The following is a 21,718-nucleotide window of genomic DNA, read 5'->3' on the forward strand; positions in this document are numbered from 1 at the left end:
CTCATGAAGGGAGGAAGAACATTCCGTTGCAGCAGGACCCCAGGGGACAGCAGAGAAGGCAAGAAAGCCACTCACAGCGACCGTCACCACAACGAAGTGACCGAAAAGGATTGCGGCATGATGCACTCTCCCAGTTTGTGTCCAGAGGAGCTAGGCCTTGGAAATTTGGCGAGAGAGTGCTAGGAACTACAAGCTAGGGATTCCCAAAGCTTCAACTCAAAATGGTGGCGCTCCTATGCGATGTCCCAGGACCAAGCTGGTCAGTTCACTGGACGGCCCAGGAACACTTCCGAGAAGGCTCTTTTGGCAGGAAATCGGAAGAAGCGGACAGTAGTTGTTCCCACTACTTAAAAAGGTCAAAGTGCCCTCGCAGGCCTTCTAAGCTCGAGAACGAAACATAGGTCTGACGGGACCATAGTGGGCTCAGGGTGCCAAACCTTCCAGCTCGTCTCTGGTGGGTCCACGGGTCTGCTTCAGCTCGCAGGATACTTGGCTCCTTCGGTAGTTCAAGATGAACCACTGTAGATCGACCTGAAATGGATGCAAGGCCCCCTCTTATTCAACGTTCAATGCATGATCGAATCCGGTCAACTAATAGAAGATCGGCCTCCTTGCATGCACTTCAGTCATGGTCCAATCATGGTCCACGGTGGTCCCCGTACATTCATGCCCACCAGATATCCTGGCACCAGTAGTGCGGATTGGCACTAACAGTCCCAACTCTCTTCCTGGGCGCTAGCACACGTGACATGGAGGAGCCCACGAAAGATCCAGTTATTGTGGGAAGCTGCATGACCAAATAAGGAAATGCTGGGTCAGCTCGACCTGTGGGAAGATGGCCAAAGGACAGAACAAAAAACTATGTGGCATGGCCATTTTCGGCACTGGCCAGTCAGGAGCCATCTGTGGTAAGCGTGATATGGTTCGATAAAAAGTAGTTAAAATACCTGAAAAGTAAACTGCTGCCACCAGTACGTCCTAGGCACACTTGTACAATCACCAAAAATTCCTTAGAGGGCCATAAAACAAAAGGACCCCAGTGCTCAGTACAGTAATGTACTCTGCGCACTGATAAAAAGTTACCAAGAATTTGCAACAAAGTAAAAGACTAAGGGAAACCTTGTTTCCCAGTACTGACAGCCTGAAGGACATGTCAGTTTCCCCATAACAAATGAGCGGAAGCCCAGAGGAGTGCAGCTGAAGGCTGTGCTCCACCGAAAAGTCAGGTCATGATAGCCAAACAAAAGCAAAATGTTTGAGGGGTTCACAATATGTAGGGAAAATTGCATTTAGAGAAATCTTTCCTAACAGACACATCTGTGAGCAACAAACTGCGAGTGGAGAGATGTGATCTACTTCTATACGTATTGTCACATACTGGTAGTAGAGAGCTGTTCCACTCTGCTAAAGGAACAGACTGTAAGTAGGGTGTTTGGATGTACGCTACACAAGGTGTGTTTATGTAGCTGTGGTGTTATTTTGTCTTGGGCCCACTGGCTTAGCCATCACCACAAGGGCACCATGTGACCCCTGCAACCACCTTCCACTGATGAGCTGGAAAGGAAGGGGGGCATGTTAGGCAACTGGCGGCATACTGATGCCAGCACTCAACGGGAGATCCTGCCACTCTTTGCTGTTACGATTCAAACCTGCAAAGCACAAGGGTAATGATTAGCCCCAACAGGGGAACTCTATAATAGACATAACATAGACAGATGTTCGCTTTCTAGCGGTGTGTTAACTCCATTTCAGATTCTAGCTGCATAGGTCCAGCCCCTGGGGTAGTACCCCGGCTATTCGCCCCACCCTCAGTGGAGTCACGATTAGGACCACATGAGAGCCATGTTTTTTCCACTCTGTATTCCACCTTGGGGTACCCTGAACGTTTGAGTTGGTAGATGGCTCCCAAGGGACCCTTCCCTCAAATTTGACTTGGAACAAGTCACTCCGATACCTCCTTATACATGGTCCTTGCTACGAGCTTTATTGCCTCCACCCAGCTGTGAGGGGGGCGGATCTATGTTAATAAACATCATTCCAAAAAGCTCGAGTTTTAAATTTGCCAAGCCGACTTTTGAAACGTGAGCTTTTTTTAATCTGTTTATTTGTCCCCTGCTTTCCCTTTAATGTATGCGGGGGACAGCCCTGCAACCCATAATTCTGAACTAGGGGAGCGGGGAACACCCCTGCAATCCCCTGCTCACCTAGTTCGGCATTTTGGGATTAATTATTTCCAACTATGCCAAATGCGTAGAAATTGTGCATTCAGCATTTTTTTTATTAACCTTATTTTGTGGCAGTGTCGAGGGGGGCTGGTCATGCTGCTCGTTTTCCTCAGTGGTAGTGAGGTGCAATAATCACCTAGGCAAGACCAGACTATTTCCACTGTGGCAAAGGCATTGTCTTCATCTTGTCCCTCATGGTGGTTTTTACTTCATGGAGCCTGCACACTTATTTGCTGGTCGTCGGCGAGTGTCGCTCGCTAGTCCCCCATCCAGGCTCCACCTACCTAGGCAGGGGTTCCGGTGAATTCTCCGGACACAGTGGCCGGGTCTCCTGCATGCCCTCCTCTGGGTGCTGGTGGGCCTGCGCTCCACTTCGCTTCCCACCTAATCTAGCCCTGGGGAAGGTGGGAGACCTCCAAGACCACTTTGTCAGTGCGGGCGGCTGCCCTGCACATGCAGCCCAGGCCAGCAGGTTTGTTAGATTTTCGCAGCCTGCACTGTCTGGCTCTGGTGTAGTTTCCCTCACTGAACCTAGCCAACTACTGCCTGGCCTGCATGGTGCACATGGCTCTGGTTTGATGGAATCTTCTGAGCCCACCCCATCTGGACCTGGGGCAGACAGACATGCTGCCGGTCGCTGGTCTTTCACAGGCTACTCCTGACATGCAGCCCATGACACACTGCCTTGTCCCTGGGCTGCATTGCTCTTGCTGCACGGGTGGGGAATAATCTGGGCCCGCCCGACTGTTCCAGAGGGCAAACATGCTCTGCTGAGAGCCTAACCCGAAATGACCAACTTCACCAAAAGACCTAAAATACACACCACGAAAAGTTCTAACTACCAAGAGTTCGAACTTTTCGTGGTATGTGTTTAGGTCTTATGGTGGGGTCAGTCTGAAAAAAACATTTTTTTAAAAAAGGCTGCAAAGGGCTGCAGGGGTGTCCCCCGCAACACCCCGCTCACTAGACTGTACAGTATAGTGAGCGGGGGTTGCGGGGGACACCCCCTCAGCACTCCAGACAGAAAAAAGTAATAAACGGGGGCTGTGTGGGTGTCCCCTCCCCGCAACACCCCACTCACTATACTACATAGTATAGTGAGTGGGGGGAAACCCCTGCAGCTGCCCCAAAAAAAAGGACCCTGCAGCGCCGCTTCTTGATCACGGAAGTGAAAGGGAACTGGCGACGCAGGGACACAGCGTGAAGGAAAGGTAAGTAGGGTGGTGAGTGTGTTGTGGGTGGGGGTGTAGGTTTGTATGGTTTTGTAATAGAAATGTTTGCATGGAAAATTTACAAACATTTTGCAAAAATGTCTGTCACGGGTAATTTATCCGTGGACCAATCACGTAGATCCAACATGCAACCCAAAGGCTGCTCCTCCCAAGACAACATTGGGCACACAGGCTTATGCTCTTGGCAGGGCTGGTTGGCACACGCAACCTGGATTTCTAATGTCTTTGGCCCCGGGTGACCTCTCGAAGCCATGGCCCCCAAAGGGATCTTTCCTCAGTTGTCCTGCTCCTTCGGCTCCCCTCACCATTTTTTCAACTGTTCTCTTGTTTGAATTCCAAATGACAGTTAAGTCCACAGTCATAGGCTAGGGGCGGCCTGCCCATTGTCTGTAGTCCAAGAAGATTCCAAGTGTCCCCTGCATTGGGAACACCCTAGTACAGTCAGGTAAATGAAGTACAAAGCACGCACACGCATGTAAACTTTAATAAAACCTTCCATCGTGTCTGTGCCCTTGTTTCTATTAATACCCTCTTCCCCTCCTACCGTTACTGTATTTAGATGGATACCTCCCCTCTGGTCCCTGCCTAACTGGACCCCATTTAGGTGGGGGGATTACATTTATATTGTGAAGAGGGGGCAGCAATAACTACTTCACCTAGGTCCCGAGATCTATGAAGCTCCGCTTATCCGATTTTATCTTGGACCATGAGTCCACAGAGGTATAACATTGAAGGATGGAAAGTCTTTGCTGCAATAGTCCCCCATTTTAGGCAGTAAGTGCAGTGGTATGACTTCCTACAAGACCCATCCAAGGCAGTGATTAGGAAGATATGGCACTGCTAGGAACGACCTAAAATAAGGCCTTCAATAGATCACTGGGCCGGGAGGATAGCTCAAGGGCAATGCGTGTGTCTTGGAAGCAAGACCACGCATAGCAACACAGGTTCGAATCTCAGGCTCGCACTTAGAAACCGGCTGGTATTGTGCGTTATAAAATAATAATTGTAACACTGCAATACTCCTTTTCTTAAAGCAAGCAGGAAGCTGTCATCCTCGCTGCCTCAATCAGTGAGGATGTGTGGTGTCCTCTGTACCAGGTCAGATCCCAGACGGTGAGTAAGGCTACTTCTTGCTCACTGCAAGAGCTCCTTTTCCGGGAGGGAGTAAGAAATTGGACTTGTCACAAGAAATGCCCAAAATGAGGGATAGGGCACAGTTGCTCATTTCACAAGTCCTTTTCTTGTTTTGTAGGATACCGTGATACTCGTGTTACTAGTCCCTATCTCACGTGGTATTTTCATCCTACCCATCTCATGCTCTGGGCAGAGATTGTTCCTGCACCTCAATACCTATTTTATCCCTTAACATAGACTTAGCAGCGCCATCACCAATGGGGTCACTCCGCTCACTCCCACTCCCCCTCCACCTCCCTGGAAGGTAATGTTGCTGTGGGTGCTAAAGACAGGTTATAGTTAATAAACAAAATTAGAAAACGTACTTGTCCTCCATTGATGCAGTTGTATAAGTGAGTCCTTGTTCCGTGTTGATCCCCATGATGTGTACAACATGGAACCAGGCTCACCGAAGGAAGAATGGTAGGTTTTCTTTAGTTTTCTTAACTTTGAGGCTGCATTTAGCACCTGTGTTGGTCTATTGTGACTGCTAAAAGCCCACCCGGTTGCAGTGAGTCTAATGGGGCAGCTCTGAACGCAAGCATGTACCTGTGACTCTAGCATGCTTTCTAAGCATGTTGGTTGGTCAACCAACCAGGCCATGGCAAGTATAAATCTTCGGTCCCAACCTTCCAATGTTTCTCTTTTGACTTTCCTTGCTTTAAACCGAACACTTATTTAATTATAGTTGATTTTCAGGCACCCTCTTTGAGCACATTAAATTACTCAAGTCAGGGATCACAAGTAGAAGAGGGGGGTGACGAAAGAACTGATCTGCACAGACTTGTCACATTCAGAGCAGATAAGTGCCCAAGAGTATATCCACCAGGCTGTCCAGTGTGCCCAGAAAAATCTCCCGAGAACACATCAGTTAAGGGCATGCACGGGACCGGAAAATTCCAAGAACATTAACAATAGAAAGAGCCAGCTGAAGTTGGAGTGGGGGAAAGAGCAAGGTTATAATAGCCAGGAGGGTGCCTATGGTGGTTAAGACTGCTTGGCACTTCACAAGGGGATTGTAGAACAGCCGTTCAACCGGTACCCCCCCTTTACTTTGCCACATACTTACTTTGTCATACATTGACTGCCATACCATTACTTTCTCTGCATCTATAGCATAGTGAAGATGTGGTTAGGGATAGTGTAAGGTTAGGTTTGGGATCAATGGGTAGAAGGGGGAAGAATATAGGGTAGAAAAGAAGGGGGCTTCAGAGGGGTCTCCCCCCTGCAATGGCAAAGTAAGTCTTACAAAGAAAATGTGACAAAGTGCTGGTGAAGGGAATGCTGGCAAATTAAAGACCTACATCTGGTCTGCCAGGGCAGGCTGAAGGTGTCATGCGAAAAACAGACCCGCCTTAAGTGTCAAAGTGATCCTTGAAGAGGAGCGACTTCAGGCTAGTGCTCTGCAGCCTTTTGCTCTCCAGATGGTTTGCATAAGCCCAAACCAGCAAAGCCAATGGTGAGGGATCATGGGAGCCTCAGTACAAAACACCTGCGGAGCTGCAGGTTGAAGGCACTTGCTTTCGTTCTTTCCCAAAGCGGCACTGACTTTCTTCATCGCTGTGGGAGATTGGTAGACTGCATCAAAGACGGGCCCCGGCAGCTCTGATGGTCTTACCAGCCATCATACGTTCTCTTCTGGGGTGCCAGTCAAGAGTCCTAAAGGAGACGGAGCAATGGCAGTGTGGTACTTTGACACCATACTTTGACACTATTATTTTGGAGGCACCCTGTGCCAGGCTCCAGAAGGTTGTATGAATGGTACATGGGACTTTGAATGCGATCAGGGCCTCCCCTGGCAGCCAGTGTAGGGATGTAAGGATGGGGGTGATATGGTTAAGAGTCCGGAGGTGAAAGACTAGGCAGTCCAGAAAAGGGAAGATAGACTAGAGTACATGGAGTAAGTACTTGGGGAGTCACCGGTAAAGCCTATTACAAAGTTCAGATGCGAGAGGACCAGAGATCTGTTCACCTTCATTCAAGAAAAGCCAAATGCTGCTGAGAAGGTGCAGTTGTAAATTAGACTTCTTACAGAGCTTGAGAATCTAAGGAGCAAGAGCTGTTGAAGATCACGCCCAAGATCTTAGCATGGAGAAACACGGCAGGAGTGGGGCTCATAGAGGTGTACCAAGGATGGAGGTGAGATAGGCGAGCCCAAGTAGATGTTTTCAATCCAAGCAGCATTTAGTCCTGAACACGAGAGAGGCACAATGCATCCTGGCCGGGAGGGGGGTGGGGTGCCAATAAGAAGGGGAAAATAAAAGCAGCAAGATGTGCCAGATTGTGTTAAAGATCCTAGGGGGAAAGGATGGAGCCTAGGGTAACCCCACTGTTTTAGTTAAGCTGGGAAAGGAAATGGCAAGACCGGACCCTGGAACTCAGTCCTTTAAAAAAAAGATTTAAAAAAAAAAGCCATCTATCTGAGGGTGCAGTTTTTAGTGTCAATCATTTTTCAATGAGATCATGAATGGTGAAATGGTCGGTGTCAATGACAAGAGTAGATCCATCAGGATTCGAATAGCAGGAGTTCTTGCTGAGCTACTGCAGGAGAGCATTTCTCATAAAGAAGAGGTCTGACTCTGTATTTCTTACAGGTTGAAACCCAGATTGGTGACCATGCAACATGTGATCATTCTCAATAAAAGCCAGTAATTGGGAGAAAGCCATGTTTTCCAGGACTTTGCCAATACAAAATGGGAATAAATGGTGGGTCGGTAGTTGGCAAGGAATCCCTGTTTGTCAGATGGCTTTTTTAAAAGGGACAGGATGCATATGTTAATAATGGCTGAAATGTTCTAATAACATTGGCACCCTATGCGGGACGGCAGTTAATCACGTGGCTAACAACTCCATCTCGCCCCTTCCCCCGCCCTCCATCCCTGTTATTTCTTTTTTTTTTTTTTTTTCATTCCCCCCCACCCCTCTAGTTACCTTATTTCGTGGGGATTGGGTCCTCCGACGTATTCCAGATCTATGACAGTAATCACCACAGCTGTACTGCTTCGTAAAATCTTTCGGTGTCTGCGTCCTGCGTCGATGACGTCAATATGCCGCCCTCGAGGACCTCCTCCGACGGCCGACATCACTGGATGTTCTAAGTAGGACGCACGACGCCCGTAGCCTCAGTTCCGTTTTTTCTGCGAACGTGTTCGCTTCGGAGATCTCGCGCGCCTCGACTCTTTAGAGTTTCTGTTCTTTCGGTTCTTCGAACCTGTTCGTTTGTGTAGTACATTACCTTCGAGATGTCTACCTCTTCTTCCACCCCGCGTCCGGGCTTCAAGAAGTGCGGGGACTGCGGGTCCAACTTGTCGGTGACAGACTCGCACAACTCCTGCCTCTGGTGCCTCGGGGAGGCCCATGAAACGGATGATTGTGTCGACTGCCAGTCGCTTACGTCCAAAGCCTTGTGGGAGCGCAAGAAGAAACTGTCAGTCGGTAAGGTGTCCAAGCCCCGGAAGTCAAGGTCCACGAGGCTTTCGACGGACGATTCGAGGGGAGACTCTCTGCATCGTCGGAAGTCCAGTGGGTCTCGGTCCCGGAGTGGGTCCTGCCACTCCTGTCTCTTCGAGGCACTCCCGGAAGCGCTGTCATCAGTCGCCTTCCCCGTCCTCATCGTTTATCCCACCAAGTATGCAACGCCGGAGGAATGGGCTTCCTTCGGTAAGAAAATGGTAACGATTCTCGAATCGCAGGGCACTGGTCTGTCCGCGCCTCCGAGTGGGGTCGGTCGTGATCGGACTAGAGGCACCGCTCGTGCGCCTTCAGGCTCGGGTGGTCGGCACGATTTGCGGGAGCGGTCCCGCTCGGACAAAGGGAATCGTTCTTGTCCTGCCAACTCCAGGTCCCGGTCCTCGATGCGCTCAAGACCGTGTGAGCCTGTGATGTCTTCGAGGACGACGTCGACGCCTGTGGCACCAAGGACGTCGAGGGACACGCTCGGGGCTCGGCCCTCAAGGCCTGTGTCGATGCTGTCGGCGCAGCGTTCGATGCAGATTCACTCCACACCTTTGGAGGCTGTTTCGACGGGGGTGCCCCGGGGCACGGTGGAACCTCCTAGAAAGGCTCTGGCCAAGGTCAAGCATGGCTTTGTTCCACATTTTGTGCCCACTTTCCGCCATCTTGAGTACATTTCAGAGGTGGATGAGGGCTCTGATGATGGCATGGTTCCCGATACGGTGCCAGATTAGATTCAATCGGGCCATAGCCAGATTGAGGACCTGCGTCAGTCCCTGCACAACGCCAGTGGTCTGGACACCTCTCCGGAGGTGGAGTTTTGTAGGCCTTAGCCTGGCACCCATGCCGACTCCTCGTACCGGCGCCTTATGTCTAGGGTCACCGAGTACTTGGGGTGGTCTGCTCCCCCAGGGGTTTTTCTTCAGGATGACCTCACGGATCTCCTCGACCAAGGTCCACCAACTGACCCGGTACTGTCGTTCCATATGGCTCTACAGAGGAGGGTGGCGGCAGCAGTTTGGACTGCTCCGGAGAGTCTCTCGGCAGTGAGAAAATACCACGAAAATACCGCCCAGCCAGTAGCGACCCCTGCTACTGGACCAAGCACCCCACTCCGGAGAGTTTGGTGGTGCAGGTGGCTACGGCCCCAGCAAAGCAGGTGTCGTATCCTACCATCCCTCCTGATGGGGACGACAAGCGTTTTGATGGTTGGGCGAAGAAAGTGTTTTCTTCAGGGTGTATGGCTCTTCAGGCGGCTAACTCCGTATGTGCCTTGTCACGTTTCACACGCACTCTGTGGAAATGTTTCCTTAGCGGCTGAACATATTCCCGAAGGGGACGAACGGGATTGTTTTCTTGCTATGGTCCAGGATGGCTAGGACGCCATGTGTGAGGCCGTTCAGTCGGGTTTGGACATGGCAGATTGCGTCAGCCGGTCCATGGCGGCGAGCACCATAATACGCAGGTTTGCATGTTTGCGGAAGTCAGGGTTTGCTCCTGATGTGCAGGCCCGGCTCCTCAACATGCCCTTTGACGGTGAACATATTTTTGGCAGCAAGGCTGACAAGAGCCTCGAGAGGTTTCAGACCTCCAAAGCTGCAGTGAAGTTGTTGGGCGCTGCAGTTCGCCAACCTCCACCTTTTCGTCCTAGGGGACAACAATGGAGGGGAGGTTCCTTTCGTTATTACTCATCCTTTGGTAAAGCGAGAGGAGCTGCCAGTCAAAGGGGCCACCGTAGGAGTGCCAGAGGAGGAAAGCAGGGTACTCAAGGTGCCAAGGCCGCTCGGGCAGTTGCCTCTTTGCCCTCGGGCAACGCCGCAGCCGCTTCAGCTCAATCATGAGGCCATGTCCCATGGTTCGCTGGTTGGGCGAAGGCAGGCGCAGCATCTTGTCGAATGGCGTGCCATTACTTCAGATGTGTGGGTTCTGGAGATCATAGCCCACGGCTACTGTCTTCCCTTTCGGCAGAGGCCTCCCGACAATCCACCGGGGAATCTCTCGTTGCAGTGTCCGGATCCGCTCCTTGTGCCGGAGGTTCAAGCCCTGCTGGAGAAAGGCACCATAGAACTGGTGCCTGTAGCGGAGAGGAACAAGGGATGGTATTCCCCCTTATTTTGTGATTTCCAATAAAGACTGGGGATTGAGACCCATCATGGACTTGCGCAGTTTGAACAAACTCCTCAGGAAGGACAAGTTCAAGATGGTGACGCTTTCTCAAGTCCTCCAGGCCCTTCAACTTCAGGACTGGTTGGTGTCTCTCGACCTCAAGGACGCTTATTTTCATGTGCCGATCCATCCAAAGCACAAGTACCTGAGGTTCGCGGTTGGCGACTCGCACTTTCAGTTTCGGGTCCTGCCATTCGGATTGACCTCTGCCCCGAGGGTCTTCACCAAGCTCATGGTAGTGGTGGCAGCGCATCTCAGCAAAGGGGGGGGATTCACGTCTACCCCTACCTGGACGATTGGTTGATCAGGGCGTGCTCTCCTGAGCAAGTCCTGGATCATCTGTCCGTCACCTGCCACTCCCTCCACAAGCTGGGTTCTCCCTCAACTTGAAGTCCCACTTGATGCCAACTCGGAGGCTCCAGTAAATCGGAGCAGTGCTCAACACGTCCCTGGGGCAGTGTTTTCCTCCCCAGGTGAGGGCTGATCTCATTCAGCAGATGGTGTACAAGTTTCAGCTTGCCCAGAGTGTCCCAGCGTTCGAGTTCTTGAGATTGCTTGGCCTCATGGCATCCTGCATTCTTCTGGTGCCAGAGGCCAGGTTGCGGATGAGATCTTTGCAATGTGCACTCAAGCTCCAGTGGTCTCAGTCCTCCGGCAGGATGTCGGACCCTGTTCAGTTGCCGTCCTCGGTCGCCCAGGACTTTCTGTGGTGGGCCGTTGAAGGCAATCAGATGAAGGGGGCTCCATTTTGGCTACCCTGGCCGGAGGTGGCCATCGTTACGGACGCATCCCTCAGGGGATAGGGAGCTCATTACAACGAGTTGACAGTCAGCGGTCATTGGTCTCTGTCGGAGTCCAGACTCCATATCAATCTGTTGGAGCTGAGGGCCGTCAGGCTTGCCCTGAAGGCTTTTCTGCGGACTGTGCGAGGGAAGAATGTTCTGATCCTGACGGACAACACAGTGGCCATGCACTACCTCAACAAAAGGGGGGGCAGGGTCACTTCCTCTGTGCAGGGAGGCGATGCAGCTCTGGTTCTGGGCAATCCAGCAGGAAGTTTCGATCTCGGCAGTTCATCTGGCCAGAGACGAAAACAAGACGGTGGACGCTCTGAGCAGGCAAAGCGCGATCTCTCACGAGTGGGAGTTGGCTCAGGAGATTCTCCTGGAGATCTTTGCCCTTTGGGGGACCCCTCAAGTGGATCTCTTCACCTCCAGTGTCAACCGGAAGTGCGAGGGGTTCTGCTTGCGGGAATTTCCTCCAAGAGGAGCCTTAGGAGACGCGTTTGTGGTGGAGTGGTCATTCCCACTGCGGTACACGTTTCCTCCTGTCCCCATCATCCCGCAAGTGCTGCGGAGGTTACGAAGGTTTGGTTCCCAGATGATCCTCATTGTTACGGCATGGGTCTGGAGGACGTGGTACCCGGACCTTCTCGACTTGTCCATCTGCCCTTCACGTCGTCTTCCCTACCGAGACTATCTGCTCTCACGAGGGGGGTCAGGTTCTCCATCCAGAGGACAAATCCCTCAACCTTCACGCTTGGTTTCTGAAAGGTTGAGGCATAAGAATTGGGACCTCCCTGAAGACTTGATGGAGGTATTGCTTTCGGCCAGAAGGCCCGCAACAAAGTCCCTGTACCGTTGCCGTTGGAGAAAGTTCTGCGACAGGTGCAGGGTTAAGAATGTGGATCCGTTTTCATGTGACATTCCTGTGGTTCTGTCTTTTTTGCTTTCTTTAGCCCACAGGGGCATGCAAGTGGGTACTGTTAAAGGTTACCTGGCAGCGCTGTCCATATTTAAGCACTCGTCTGAGGAGTGTTCTTATTTTAAAATCCCTTTTAATTTTTCAGTTTCTGAATGGGTTCACTAATGTGTTCGCTCCGTCACCTTTCCAGGTGCCCGGTTGGGATCTGAACCTTGTTCTCAAGTTTCTAATGGGTGCTCCCTTTGAGCCTTTGCATTCTTTTCCTTTGAGACTGTTAACCCTTAAAACTGTGTTTGTAGTTGCGGTCACTTCCGCTTACAGAGTGAGTGAGTTACAGGCACTTTCAGTTAAGCCACCCTTCACTGTGTTTCATAAGGACAGGGTTGTCCTTGGAGTTCGTCCTTTTTTTCTTGCGAAGGTGGTGTCAGAATTTCATTTAGGCCAGAAGGTTATTCTTCCGGCATTTTATCCTCCTCCGCATCCTAGTAAGGAAGAGGAGAGGATCCATAGGCTTGATCCTAGGAGAGCTTTAAGCTTTTATATTTCATGCATGTCCCGGGTCAGAGTGGACGATCAACTCTTCATTGGTTACACCGGAAAGCGTTTGGGACAAGCTGTGACTAAGCAGACTTTGTCTCGCTGGATTATTCTGGCAATTTCTGAATGTTACCGCTTGGCGGTTAAGGACACACCGGTCGGTTTACGGGCCCATTCTACCAGGGGTATGGCTGCCTCTACTGCCCTACAGAGGGGTGTTCCTATTCGGAACATCTGTGATGCAGCCACCTGGGCTTCGGTCCATACTTTTGTACGTCACTACTCCCTCGATTCCATCCGTGGGCAGGATCTGGTCTTTGGCAAGGCGGTCCTTTGCTCTGCAATTTGATTGGGCATTCTAAATTTCTGTATTCTAAATTCTTTTCCCACCTCCTTGCATTGGTACTGCTTTGGGAGTCTGTCATAGATATGGAATATGTCGGAGGACCCAATCCCCTCGAAGAACAAGTTACTCTCTTACCTGGTAACGTTTTTTCGATGGGATGGTCCGACGTATTCCATACCGCTCCCTCCCTGTAACGCTCACCTGGTTCCCACGGGGGCGCTGGTCTAGTCTGGATTGCTGTGGCCTCTTCTAGCGTGATGCGCAGGACCCGGAACACCGATTGGACAGGACCTCCAAATCGTGCTTGCCTGGCCCGTAGGAATATCCTTCTGCAGATGAGAAAGGGGATTAACAGTCTGCAGAATAGTGTGCTAGCTTCCCCTTTTCCCCCTTCGTTCCTCTCTAACTTCCTCCAAACCCCGGTTTAAGCTCACCTTATGGTTTGGAAGGATGAACTCTCCATCCTGCTTCTGGTGCAGGGGCGCGCGTTCGTCCAGTTACTTCACTGGTTTTCAGAATGGCGCTGGCAAAATCCACTTGACTTTCCTGAGCGATGCGCCGTAAGTATGAAAGTTCAAAGTTCAAGTGAGGCCCCCTTTATGTTGTCTTTCTAACCTGTGATCTGTCCTTTATTTCAGGTGCAGAATGAAGGCGATGCGTCGAGGGGTTAAACTGCCGAGGTCAGTAGTGATGAGGGCGATCCCTCTAAATGTCCTTATCATTCCCCAGAAATGTCTCTTGTCCTTTCCTCATAGGGGCCGGGGTACGGTACCTGCCAACGGGGCGGCGCCGACCCGAAATGTGGAAGAAAAGCCGGTAAGTATTATGGCTGTTAATCAGGCTTTCCTTCTGTGTTCCTTCTGCTCACCTTTTGTTTCTTCCTCTCTCCCCTAGGTGCAGATATGTGGCGTCCGATGCTGACAGCCGCGATGGAGCCGGGAAATGTCTCGAGGACAGGTGAGTGAAGCGTGGCGCTGCAGCGAGCAACGCGATGCTTTTAAATGGAAGTCTTTCTTCAGGGATGCTGGCGAGAAGATTCCGGATGCAGGTAAGAAGTTTGAAATAGTCCTTGGTTTTCACCTTTCTCTTCTCTTCCTTCCTTGCTGGTCTTCCAGGTTCGAGGCGGGCGTGGCTGGAGTCCAGGAGCAGACACGGTGAGCGTTAAGCTGCAGGAAGCAGAACAACGCGAAGCATGAGCTGCTGTCTGGGCGTGGCTTAAATAGCCTCCAAAGAAGTCCCAGGTATGTATCCTTCCCCAACTAGGTATGTATCCTTCCCTGGCCACGCCCGAGTGAAAAAATAGTCCCTATGAAAAAATAGTCCCTTTCAGGTCTTGGGGAGGCCTGAAGCGTGCAGCATGGTCTGCATCAGGTAAGTGCACAAAACACCTCCCTTTATGAGCCTGGCGCCTATGGCGCCAGGACTGATGTCCAACATGAGCCTGGCGCCAAAGGCGCCAGGACTGAGTCCAAAGAGCCCCTATAAGAGGCTGCTGGGCTTTTACCCGAGGGCATGATGCCTGCTTCCGGGGGTGCTGGGCCTGGCCTGGTGCTCCGGGGGTAGGCATCATGACACTCCCTGCCTTCCCCGCTACAGAATTTCTTATGCGATTGCAGCTTACGTTTCCGCAAGACTTTGTGTAGTCAGACTGGCAGAAGACTGGTGCCACAAGTTCTGGGAAAAAAACTACAACTGAGGTTACGGGCGTCGTGCGTCCTACTTAAACATCCAGTGATGTCGGCTGTCGGAGGACGTCCTCGAGGGCGGCGTATCGACATCGACGCAGGACGCAGACGCCGAAAGATTTTCCGAAGCAGCACAGCTGTGGTGATTACTGTCATAGATATGCAATACGTCGTTGGACCATCCCATCGAAAGAACGTTACCAGGTAAGAGTAACTTGTTGTTCCGCCGCAGTGATTGCAACCACTGCATCCGCTCCTACCCTTCGCCGCCTGCAGGTTGCCATGGAAAGAGAAGAGGGGCTCCATATTGGGCCTCTCCTTCCCTTTCAATGGCGGCCCTCTTGCTGCACACTTCCCGTTGTAGGAAGGAAAATCATGTTTTTTTTAAATTGATTTTCTTCTTTTTCTTTTTTTTTTTTTTTAGCACCCTGGGTTACCGCTTTGGTAACCCGGGGTGCTAATGGCCTTCATCCCCTGTTCCAGGTGCTGGAACAGGGATAACGGGCCGGAGCCCTCGTTCTCCACCCTCGCTTCGCTCAGGGGGATGAATGCCACAATAACACCCATTTCTAGAGTTATTACCAGGCATTAAAATCCCTTGTGCCTCGTTAAAACTATTTCCTCAGGCACATTAATTTTGGCATTATTCCTGAGTTCCCACCAAAACGATGGAATTCCATATTTACTGTGTAGCAAAATTGGCCCTATTCACTATTTATATATTTTTTTATGTGATTCCTGCTTAAAGCAAAGAATTACTTATGCCCAAAAATTCTGATTAAAGCCTCTATAATCTTATTCAACAATTTAGGACTTAAGTCACCATATTCTAAAACATTTGGCAAAACACAAAGCCTGACTGTTTGGGATGGAAATCCCTCCCAAATCCGATCTATTGATTTAAGTAAAATCCCAGAAACGTGGATGAAATGTCTACAGAAATCCTTGAAGGCCAAGTCATCCAATTCAGTTTCCAAGTAACCCTCCCCCATCCCCTTACATGGTGAGTGTTCCTGATCCCTTCCGAGATATGCACCCTTTGGCTTTCCAGATGTTTTGGACTAGAACTCCCATCAGTCCTAGTTAGCATTGTCAGTGATCGTTCCAAACGTCTGGAGAGCCGCCCTCCTCTTTTCCTCCGGTAAATGTGCATTCCTTCCCTGTTACATGGCATTGTATATGTCTGGTTGTCTTACTACCCACTCCTTCTCTGTGACCTGTTGTCTCCATTGGATAATGTGATCATTGCTTGGATATATTGCTGCATGTGCAACACTCCGATGAGATTTCTGAGAAAGTGGCTCTATAGCAATATGGCATTACGAAGTAGATGAAATACCGATGGCGGGGATGTTAATTTAACAACTTTTCTTTTTGTATCCAGGCTGTGATGTACGTGTCGTTTGTTGACAGCGAGCATATTCTTTTGGTGGACTGCGTGTTAAGGTCGAGTTTACAAAAGGCAAAAGGCCAAATCGTTGAGGTATGGTGCACTGGTTATTTCTGGGGTGTTTTATTTTCACCTGAACCGTATGTTGTGTGTGGTGGGAAAAGTGCAGCAATTGCCAGTCTTGGGCACACCCTGTTGAGGGCCAAGAGAGCTCCATAGTATTGCTATCTTAGCTATGCAAAAAAATGCAACACATTTACATTTTAAGTGGAAATTACTATTAAAGAAGATTTCACATAAAATAAAGACCCACTACCTCCATGCTGGCCCTCTCCTAGGTTGTTGGCGCTTTTAATTTGATAGGATTGTGTGAAGGAGGATCCCACTCTAATATTGTCAAGGAACTTGGCGTGCAAGCAGAAACCATTGCCTGGAGGAAACTTACTGTAGAAGGGTGCTGATCCCCCCCCCCATTCAGCCGTGGGTGTATCAGACATCAGAAGGCGGGGATTCCCCACCCCCCACCACCTCCCTCTTCTACATGAGTATGGGGAGAAAAATGCAGAAAAATGCCTCTGGGAGTCTTCATCAACAACCTCTTAAGTTATTTTTAGCTTCCCATCGCCTCATGAATTTAAAAATGAAAGCACCCGAGCAGTAGCAGGCCTGTGGGGAGGCTCTCGTCTCATTTGTGGAAATCGGATTTGTCGCATGTTCATTGAACATCTTCTGTGCATTGGTTTGCTTGTGGGACGTGCCATCTTGGCTTTCATAATCTCTGAATTTCTCCAGGAGTGTAATAGTAAAGCATGCAGAGTCTGCTCCATTCTGACTGTCCTCTGGTGCTTGCTTGCCCTTCTGTACAGGGAAGGTTCAGGCATCTTGCGCATCAGATGTTCCACAGCAGTTCTAGTGGGTGCTTGCCCTTCTGTACAGGGAAGGTTCAGGCATCTTGCGCATCAGATGTTCCACAGCAGTTCTAGTGGGTGCTTCCCCTTCTGTACAGGGAAGGTTCAGGCATCTTGCGCATCAGATGTTCCACAGCAGTTCTAGTGGGTGCTTGCCCTTCTGTACAGGGAAGGTTCAGGCATCTTGCGCATCAGATGTTCCACAGCAGTTCTCGTGGGTGCTTCCCCTTCTGTACAGAGAAGGTTCAGGCATCTTGCGCATTAGATGTTCCACAGCAGTTCTAGTGGGTGCTTGCCCTTCTGTACAGGGAAGGTTCAGGCATCTTGCTCATCAGATGTTCCACAGCAGTTCTAGTGGGTGCTTCCCCTTCTGTACAGGGAAGGTTCAGGCATCTTGCGCATCAGATGTTCCACAGCAGTTCTAGTGGGTGCTTCCCCTTCTGTACAGGGAAGGTTCAGGCATCTTGCGCATCAGATGTTCCACAGCAGTTCTAGTGGGTGCTTGCCCTTCTGTACAGGCAAGGTTCAGGCATCTTGCTCATCAGATGTTCCACAGCAGTTCTAGTGGGTGCTTCCCCTTCTGTACAGGCAAGGTTCAGGCATCTTGCGCATCAGATGTTCCACAGCAGTTCTAGTGGGTGCTTCCCCTTCTGTACAGAGAAGGTTCAGGCATCTTGCGCATTAGATGTTCCACAGCAGTTCTAGTGGGTGCTTGCCCTTCTGTACAGGGAAGGTTCAGGCATCTTGCTCATCAGATGTTCCACAGCAGTTCTAGTGGGTGCTTCCCCTTCTGTACAGGCAAGGTTCAGGCATCTTGCGCATCAGATGTTCCACAGCAGTTCTAGTGGGTGCGGGTTCAGGCATCTTGCGCATCAGATGTTCCACAGCAGTTCTAGTGGGTGCTTGCCCTTCTGTACAGGGAAGGTTCAGGCATCTTGCTCATCAGATGTTCCACAGCAGTTCTAGTGGGTGCGGGTTCAGGCATCTTGCGCATCAGATGTTCCACAGCAGTTCTAGTGGGTGCTTGCCCTTCTGTACAGGGAAGGTTCAGGCATCTTGCTCATCAGATGTTCCACAGCAGTTCTAGTGGGTGCTTCCCCTTCTGTACAGGCAAGGTTCAGGCATCTTGCGCATCAGATGTTCCACAGCAGTTCTAGTGGGTGCGGGTTCAGGCATCTTGCGCATCAGATGTTCCACAGCAGTTCTAGTGGGTGCTTGCCCTTCTGTACAGGGAAGGTTCAGGCATCTTGCTCATCAGATGTTCCACAGCAGTTCTAGTGGGTGCGGGTTCAGGCATCTTGCGCATCAGATGTTCCACAGCAGTTCTAGTGGGTGCTTGCCCTTCTGTACAGGGAAGGTTCAGGCATCTTGCGCATCAGATGTTCCGCAGAAGTTCAATTGCTTGCTTGCCAGAGGGCCTGAATTAGCATCCCTGTGGCCTTCTCAGCACCTCTATGATCTCATCTAGAGTTGATTCTAAGTGGCCTAGTAGCGTCCTGGCATTGCAGGCTGTCCACTTGTGTCCCTTTTATCATACACTGCCTTATCTGACTACTGGGGGGGGCAGACATGCAAGTAGGTAGTCATGCACTGCCACTGTGCTTGCCCGGCTCCACCAGTTCTTTTGCAGCAGTAGTTCCATTCGTGTGGAAGCCCAGGTAGCCTCCGATTTCACCTCCTGAATTTTAATAAAATCCCTTTGCAGTGCAAGGCCGTATAACAGGAAATGCACATATTGAATTAAAAATAAAACTCATCAAATTTCGAAAACAAAAATGATCTCCAAGCAAAATAATATGCACATATTTAAAATTGAACATTAAGAAGGGTGTTGGGCTCAAAAAATAAATCAAGTATGAACATAACAAACCATGAAAACGAGTGATGCAAAGTGATTGGAGGTGAAGGGAAGGTTCTACCCTTTTTGAAAGGAAGGAGGGAGGAATGGATATACTACCAATAAAAATAAATGAAAGCCAACATGTTTAGCTTGAGGTGAAATGGCCCAAAATGCCATTTTGGTTCAAATGGCTGAGATGTGCTGACCTTGCTTGGACGTGATATTCATTCACAGTCCGATGCCAACATGTTGGGGTTGGTAGGATTGCAAACTTTGATCACATGCGTACGGTGCAGACACAATGCATGCACATGACAGTTCCATACATAGTGTCACAAATTTGCCTCAAGAACACACCAACCTTTGAAGACGGTTCTAGGATTTTAGTGAAATATTGTAAGGTCTCACTAAGGACCATCCTCTCTTTCTCTCTCTTTCTCTCTTTCTCTCGTTCTCGTTCTCTCTCTTTCTTCTGCTTTGGGCTCCTTTCCCCACCCTATCCCAGTCTTCACTAATTCCCAAGCTGTTCACTAGAAATTGTTAAACCCTACTCTCGAAGATCTAGCTGGCTAGTGGTGAGGGCCAAAAGGGACCCACCTTATCTTTCTTACTCCCTGCCGGGTCTTCTAGGTGGATCCTAGCAATCCAATCCAGGCCCGGCTCCATGAATTTTCATCTGGGTGGGCCAGGGTTGTGATCAGGGGGTCCACATTCCATTGGGTGTGGGTCTAGGAGTACCCTAAACAAAGTGCTTCCAGACCGTGATCCAGCAAAAGATTTCTTCCCAGATCTGCAAAAATACATTTGCACGACTCTATAAAAATAACAGTACATAGCAAAAGAGAAGCAAGGAAAATAGTGTTACATCAATCTACCTATGTTCCCTTCCCATCTGCCGTTCACTTTCGGTTATATCTGATCCTCCTTCACCTTTCACCATCCAGTCACCTTCCTTCAGCTGCCCTAACCACCGTTCCCATTTACCTCCCCTCCCACCTATTAACACCAGCACCTAGCATGCCTCTCCTGGACAGGCTTGGGAGAATTGAGGGTGATGCCTCCTCCCTCTGAGGGGGCTAAGCAGTGAGGCCCCCAGTCTTTGTATCATCTCAGATGGTGTCTGCCCAACAATACCTTCCTGAGCACTGTGGATACTCCCAGCAGGCCCTGGAGGAGATGCTTGTAGTCCGTCCATCTTTTTGTGAAATATAGATCCCCAACCCAGAATACAGAAGCAAGGAATAGATGTTTCCTACAAAATTGCATTTTTTTCAAACTTCTTTAAATTTCAAGAACAGAACATACCATGTCCAATCAATACAGGTAGTCTTGTTGATCTTAACAATATTTCGAGCACAGCAACATATCCTCCAAGAACATACACATGTATTACAATCTTCCCTTCACCCACCCATTCCACAACCCCCCCCCTGCTTTCCAACTGAACCCCTACAGTAGTCTCATTCTGAATGTCTCCCATCAATGGTTCATATCCAAAATTACATTTTAAGCACAAAATGTTATTTTATGTTGCATTTTATCAGCACATTTTAATTGAGTTGAACGTGCAAGGGATTGCTAAGGCTGTAAGGGTCTGCATCAGGAGGTAGACAGTGCTGGTTGAGGAGTTTGCAGTCTCCTGGTATCGCGTGCCCATGTACATCATTGTCTGGTACTTACTGGTTAGAATATGCAATTTTTCATGATGACTCTGTTTGATGCGTTTACTCTGATTTGCTATTGAATTACATTGTGTTCAATAAATGTGGCCCGGATATTTTCAAAGTTAGATGTGTGTGTGTGTGTGTGTGTGTCCTAATCTCTGTGCTCCCCATCTATTAAACCATGAGTGAGGCTTTTTGGAATAGCTTATAATGCGACCTGAATCACTTCTAATTTTAACTGTTAAGGCATAGTGAAATTAAAAAATATGCCCAGGATCACATACTTTGGTCAAGTGGTAAAGCTATCATTTGAGCCTAGCCTGGAACTTAGATACTTGACCACACATCTCCCGAGCTCAAGTTGATACAAATATGTTAATTTTGACTTTGAATACCTAAAATACTAAATTGTATACAGATTACTTTAAAAATGTACAAGTCACATGATAAACCAAGCTGACAATGTATTCATCATTGTAGAAACATGTTGATGAAAAGATTAATGGGGGCATTTTGTTTTGAATACTAAATTGCACAGATCAGAATTCTCCTGTTAGCACTTTTTTTTGAGAAAGGGGCCATTCATTAATTTCAATTGTTTTCACCAAGTACTGGAAAGGCAAATAGTAAAACACAGGCGGAAATCGCCTTTGCTCTTTACTTTACCACTATGTTTCTGGAAAATTGTAAATCAATTCCACAGCTAACGATTGTGTGAGCCATCCACAATGGATTCCTTTGGACTCTGGATGCTTTTTCCAGGTGTAAAAGTCAGGCAGATCCCATAGGAATCTATTGGTTTTCTGCCAACGTAAAACTACATGCTGGTGGAATACCAATCGGATTTGGCAGGGGAACCTTGTTAAGTCTGATCTGTTCTCCAACTTCACCTGTCAAATCATACAAAACCCTGCAGCTCATAAAAAGTGGAGCTACATGCATTTAGTGCCACTTCTTCCACTCAACTTGACCTGGAAAAGGATCCCCTATGACTGTAGTTTTATTTTCCCCATCCTGAATGGAAGCCTATAAGTTCCAGCATAGCAATTAATGAGAACTTACAATCTCATACAGACACAAAGTGAAATGAAATGCATGACAAGGTTATTGTTTCACGCAGCTTTTTCTGTATCCCCTTACTTACTAATCACCCAACAATCACACTTAAATAGCTTCTTAAAATCCTATATACTTTTTTTTTTTAAAGTGCCACAGCAATGGGCACTGCCTTTTTACCTTTTCTCATCTCTAATCACTTCTGGTTGTAAATAACCTGCCTCTGAGACACGTTAAAAAGATAGGATCTCACTGGTAGGGCCTGATCAGCCCAGCTGTTTGTATTTGAGGGGAGAGAGTGGATCAGTGGGAGGGTGCTGGGGGGGCGGCGCATTGGCA

The 21,718-nt window shown here is 49.2% G+C and overlaps 1 protein-coding gene across 2 annotated transcripts in view; it reads left to right on the top strand.

The window, feature by feature from the left end:
- P2RX7 (purinergic receptor P2X 7) overlaps positions 1-21,718 on the top strand; it is a 356,033-nt gene that overhangs the window by 289,143 nt on the left and 45,172 nt on the right. For both annotated transcript variants that reach the window (XM_069619560.1, XM_069619561.1), the window contains one exon: positions 15,906-16,004. In XM_069619560.1, the coding sequence (XP_069475661.1) occupies positions 15,906-16,004 (99 nt within the window). The remainder of the gene's footprint in view (positions 1-15,905; positions 16,005-21,718) is intronic.

Source organism: Ambystoma mexicanum, chromosome 10, assembly GCF_040938575.1.
Source record: "Ambystoma mexicanum isolate Mex_15411 chromosome 10, UKY_AmexF1_1, whole genome shotgun sequence".
NCBI classification, from domain to species: domain Eukaryota; kingdom Metazoa; phylum Chordata; class Amphibia; order Caudata; family Ambystomatidae; genus Ambystoma; species Ambystoma mexicanum.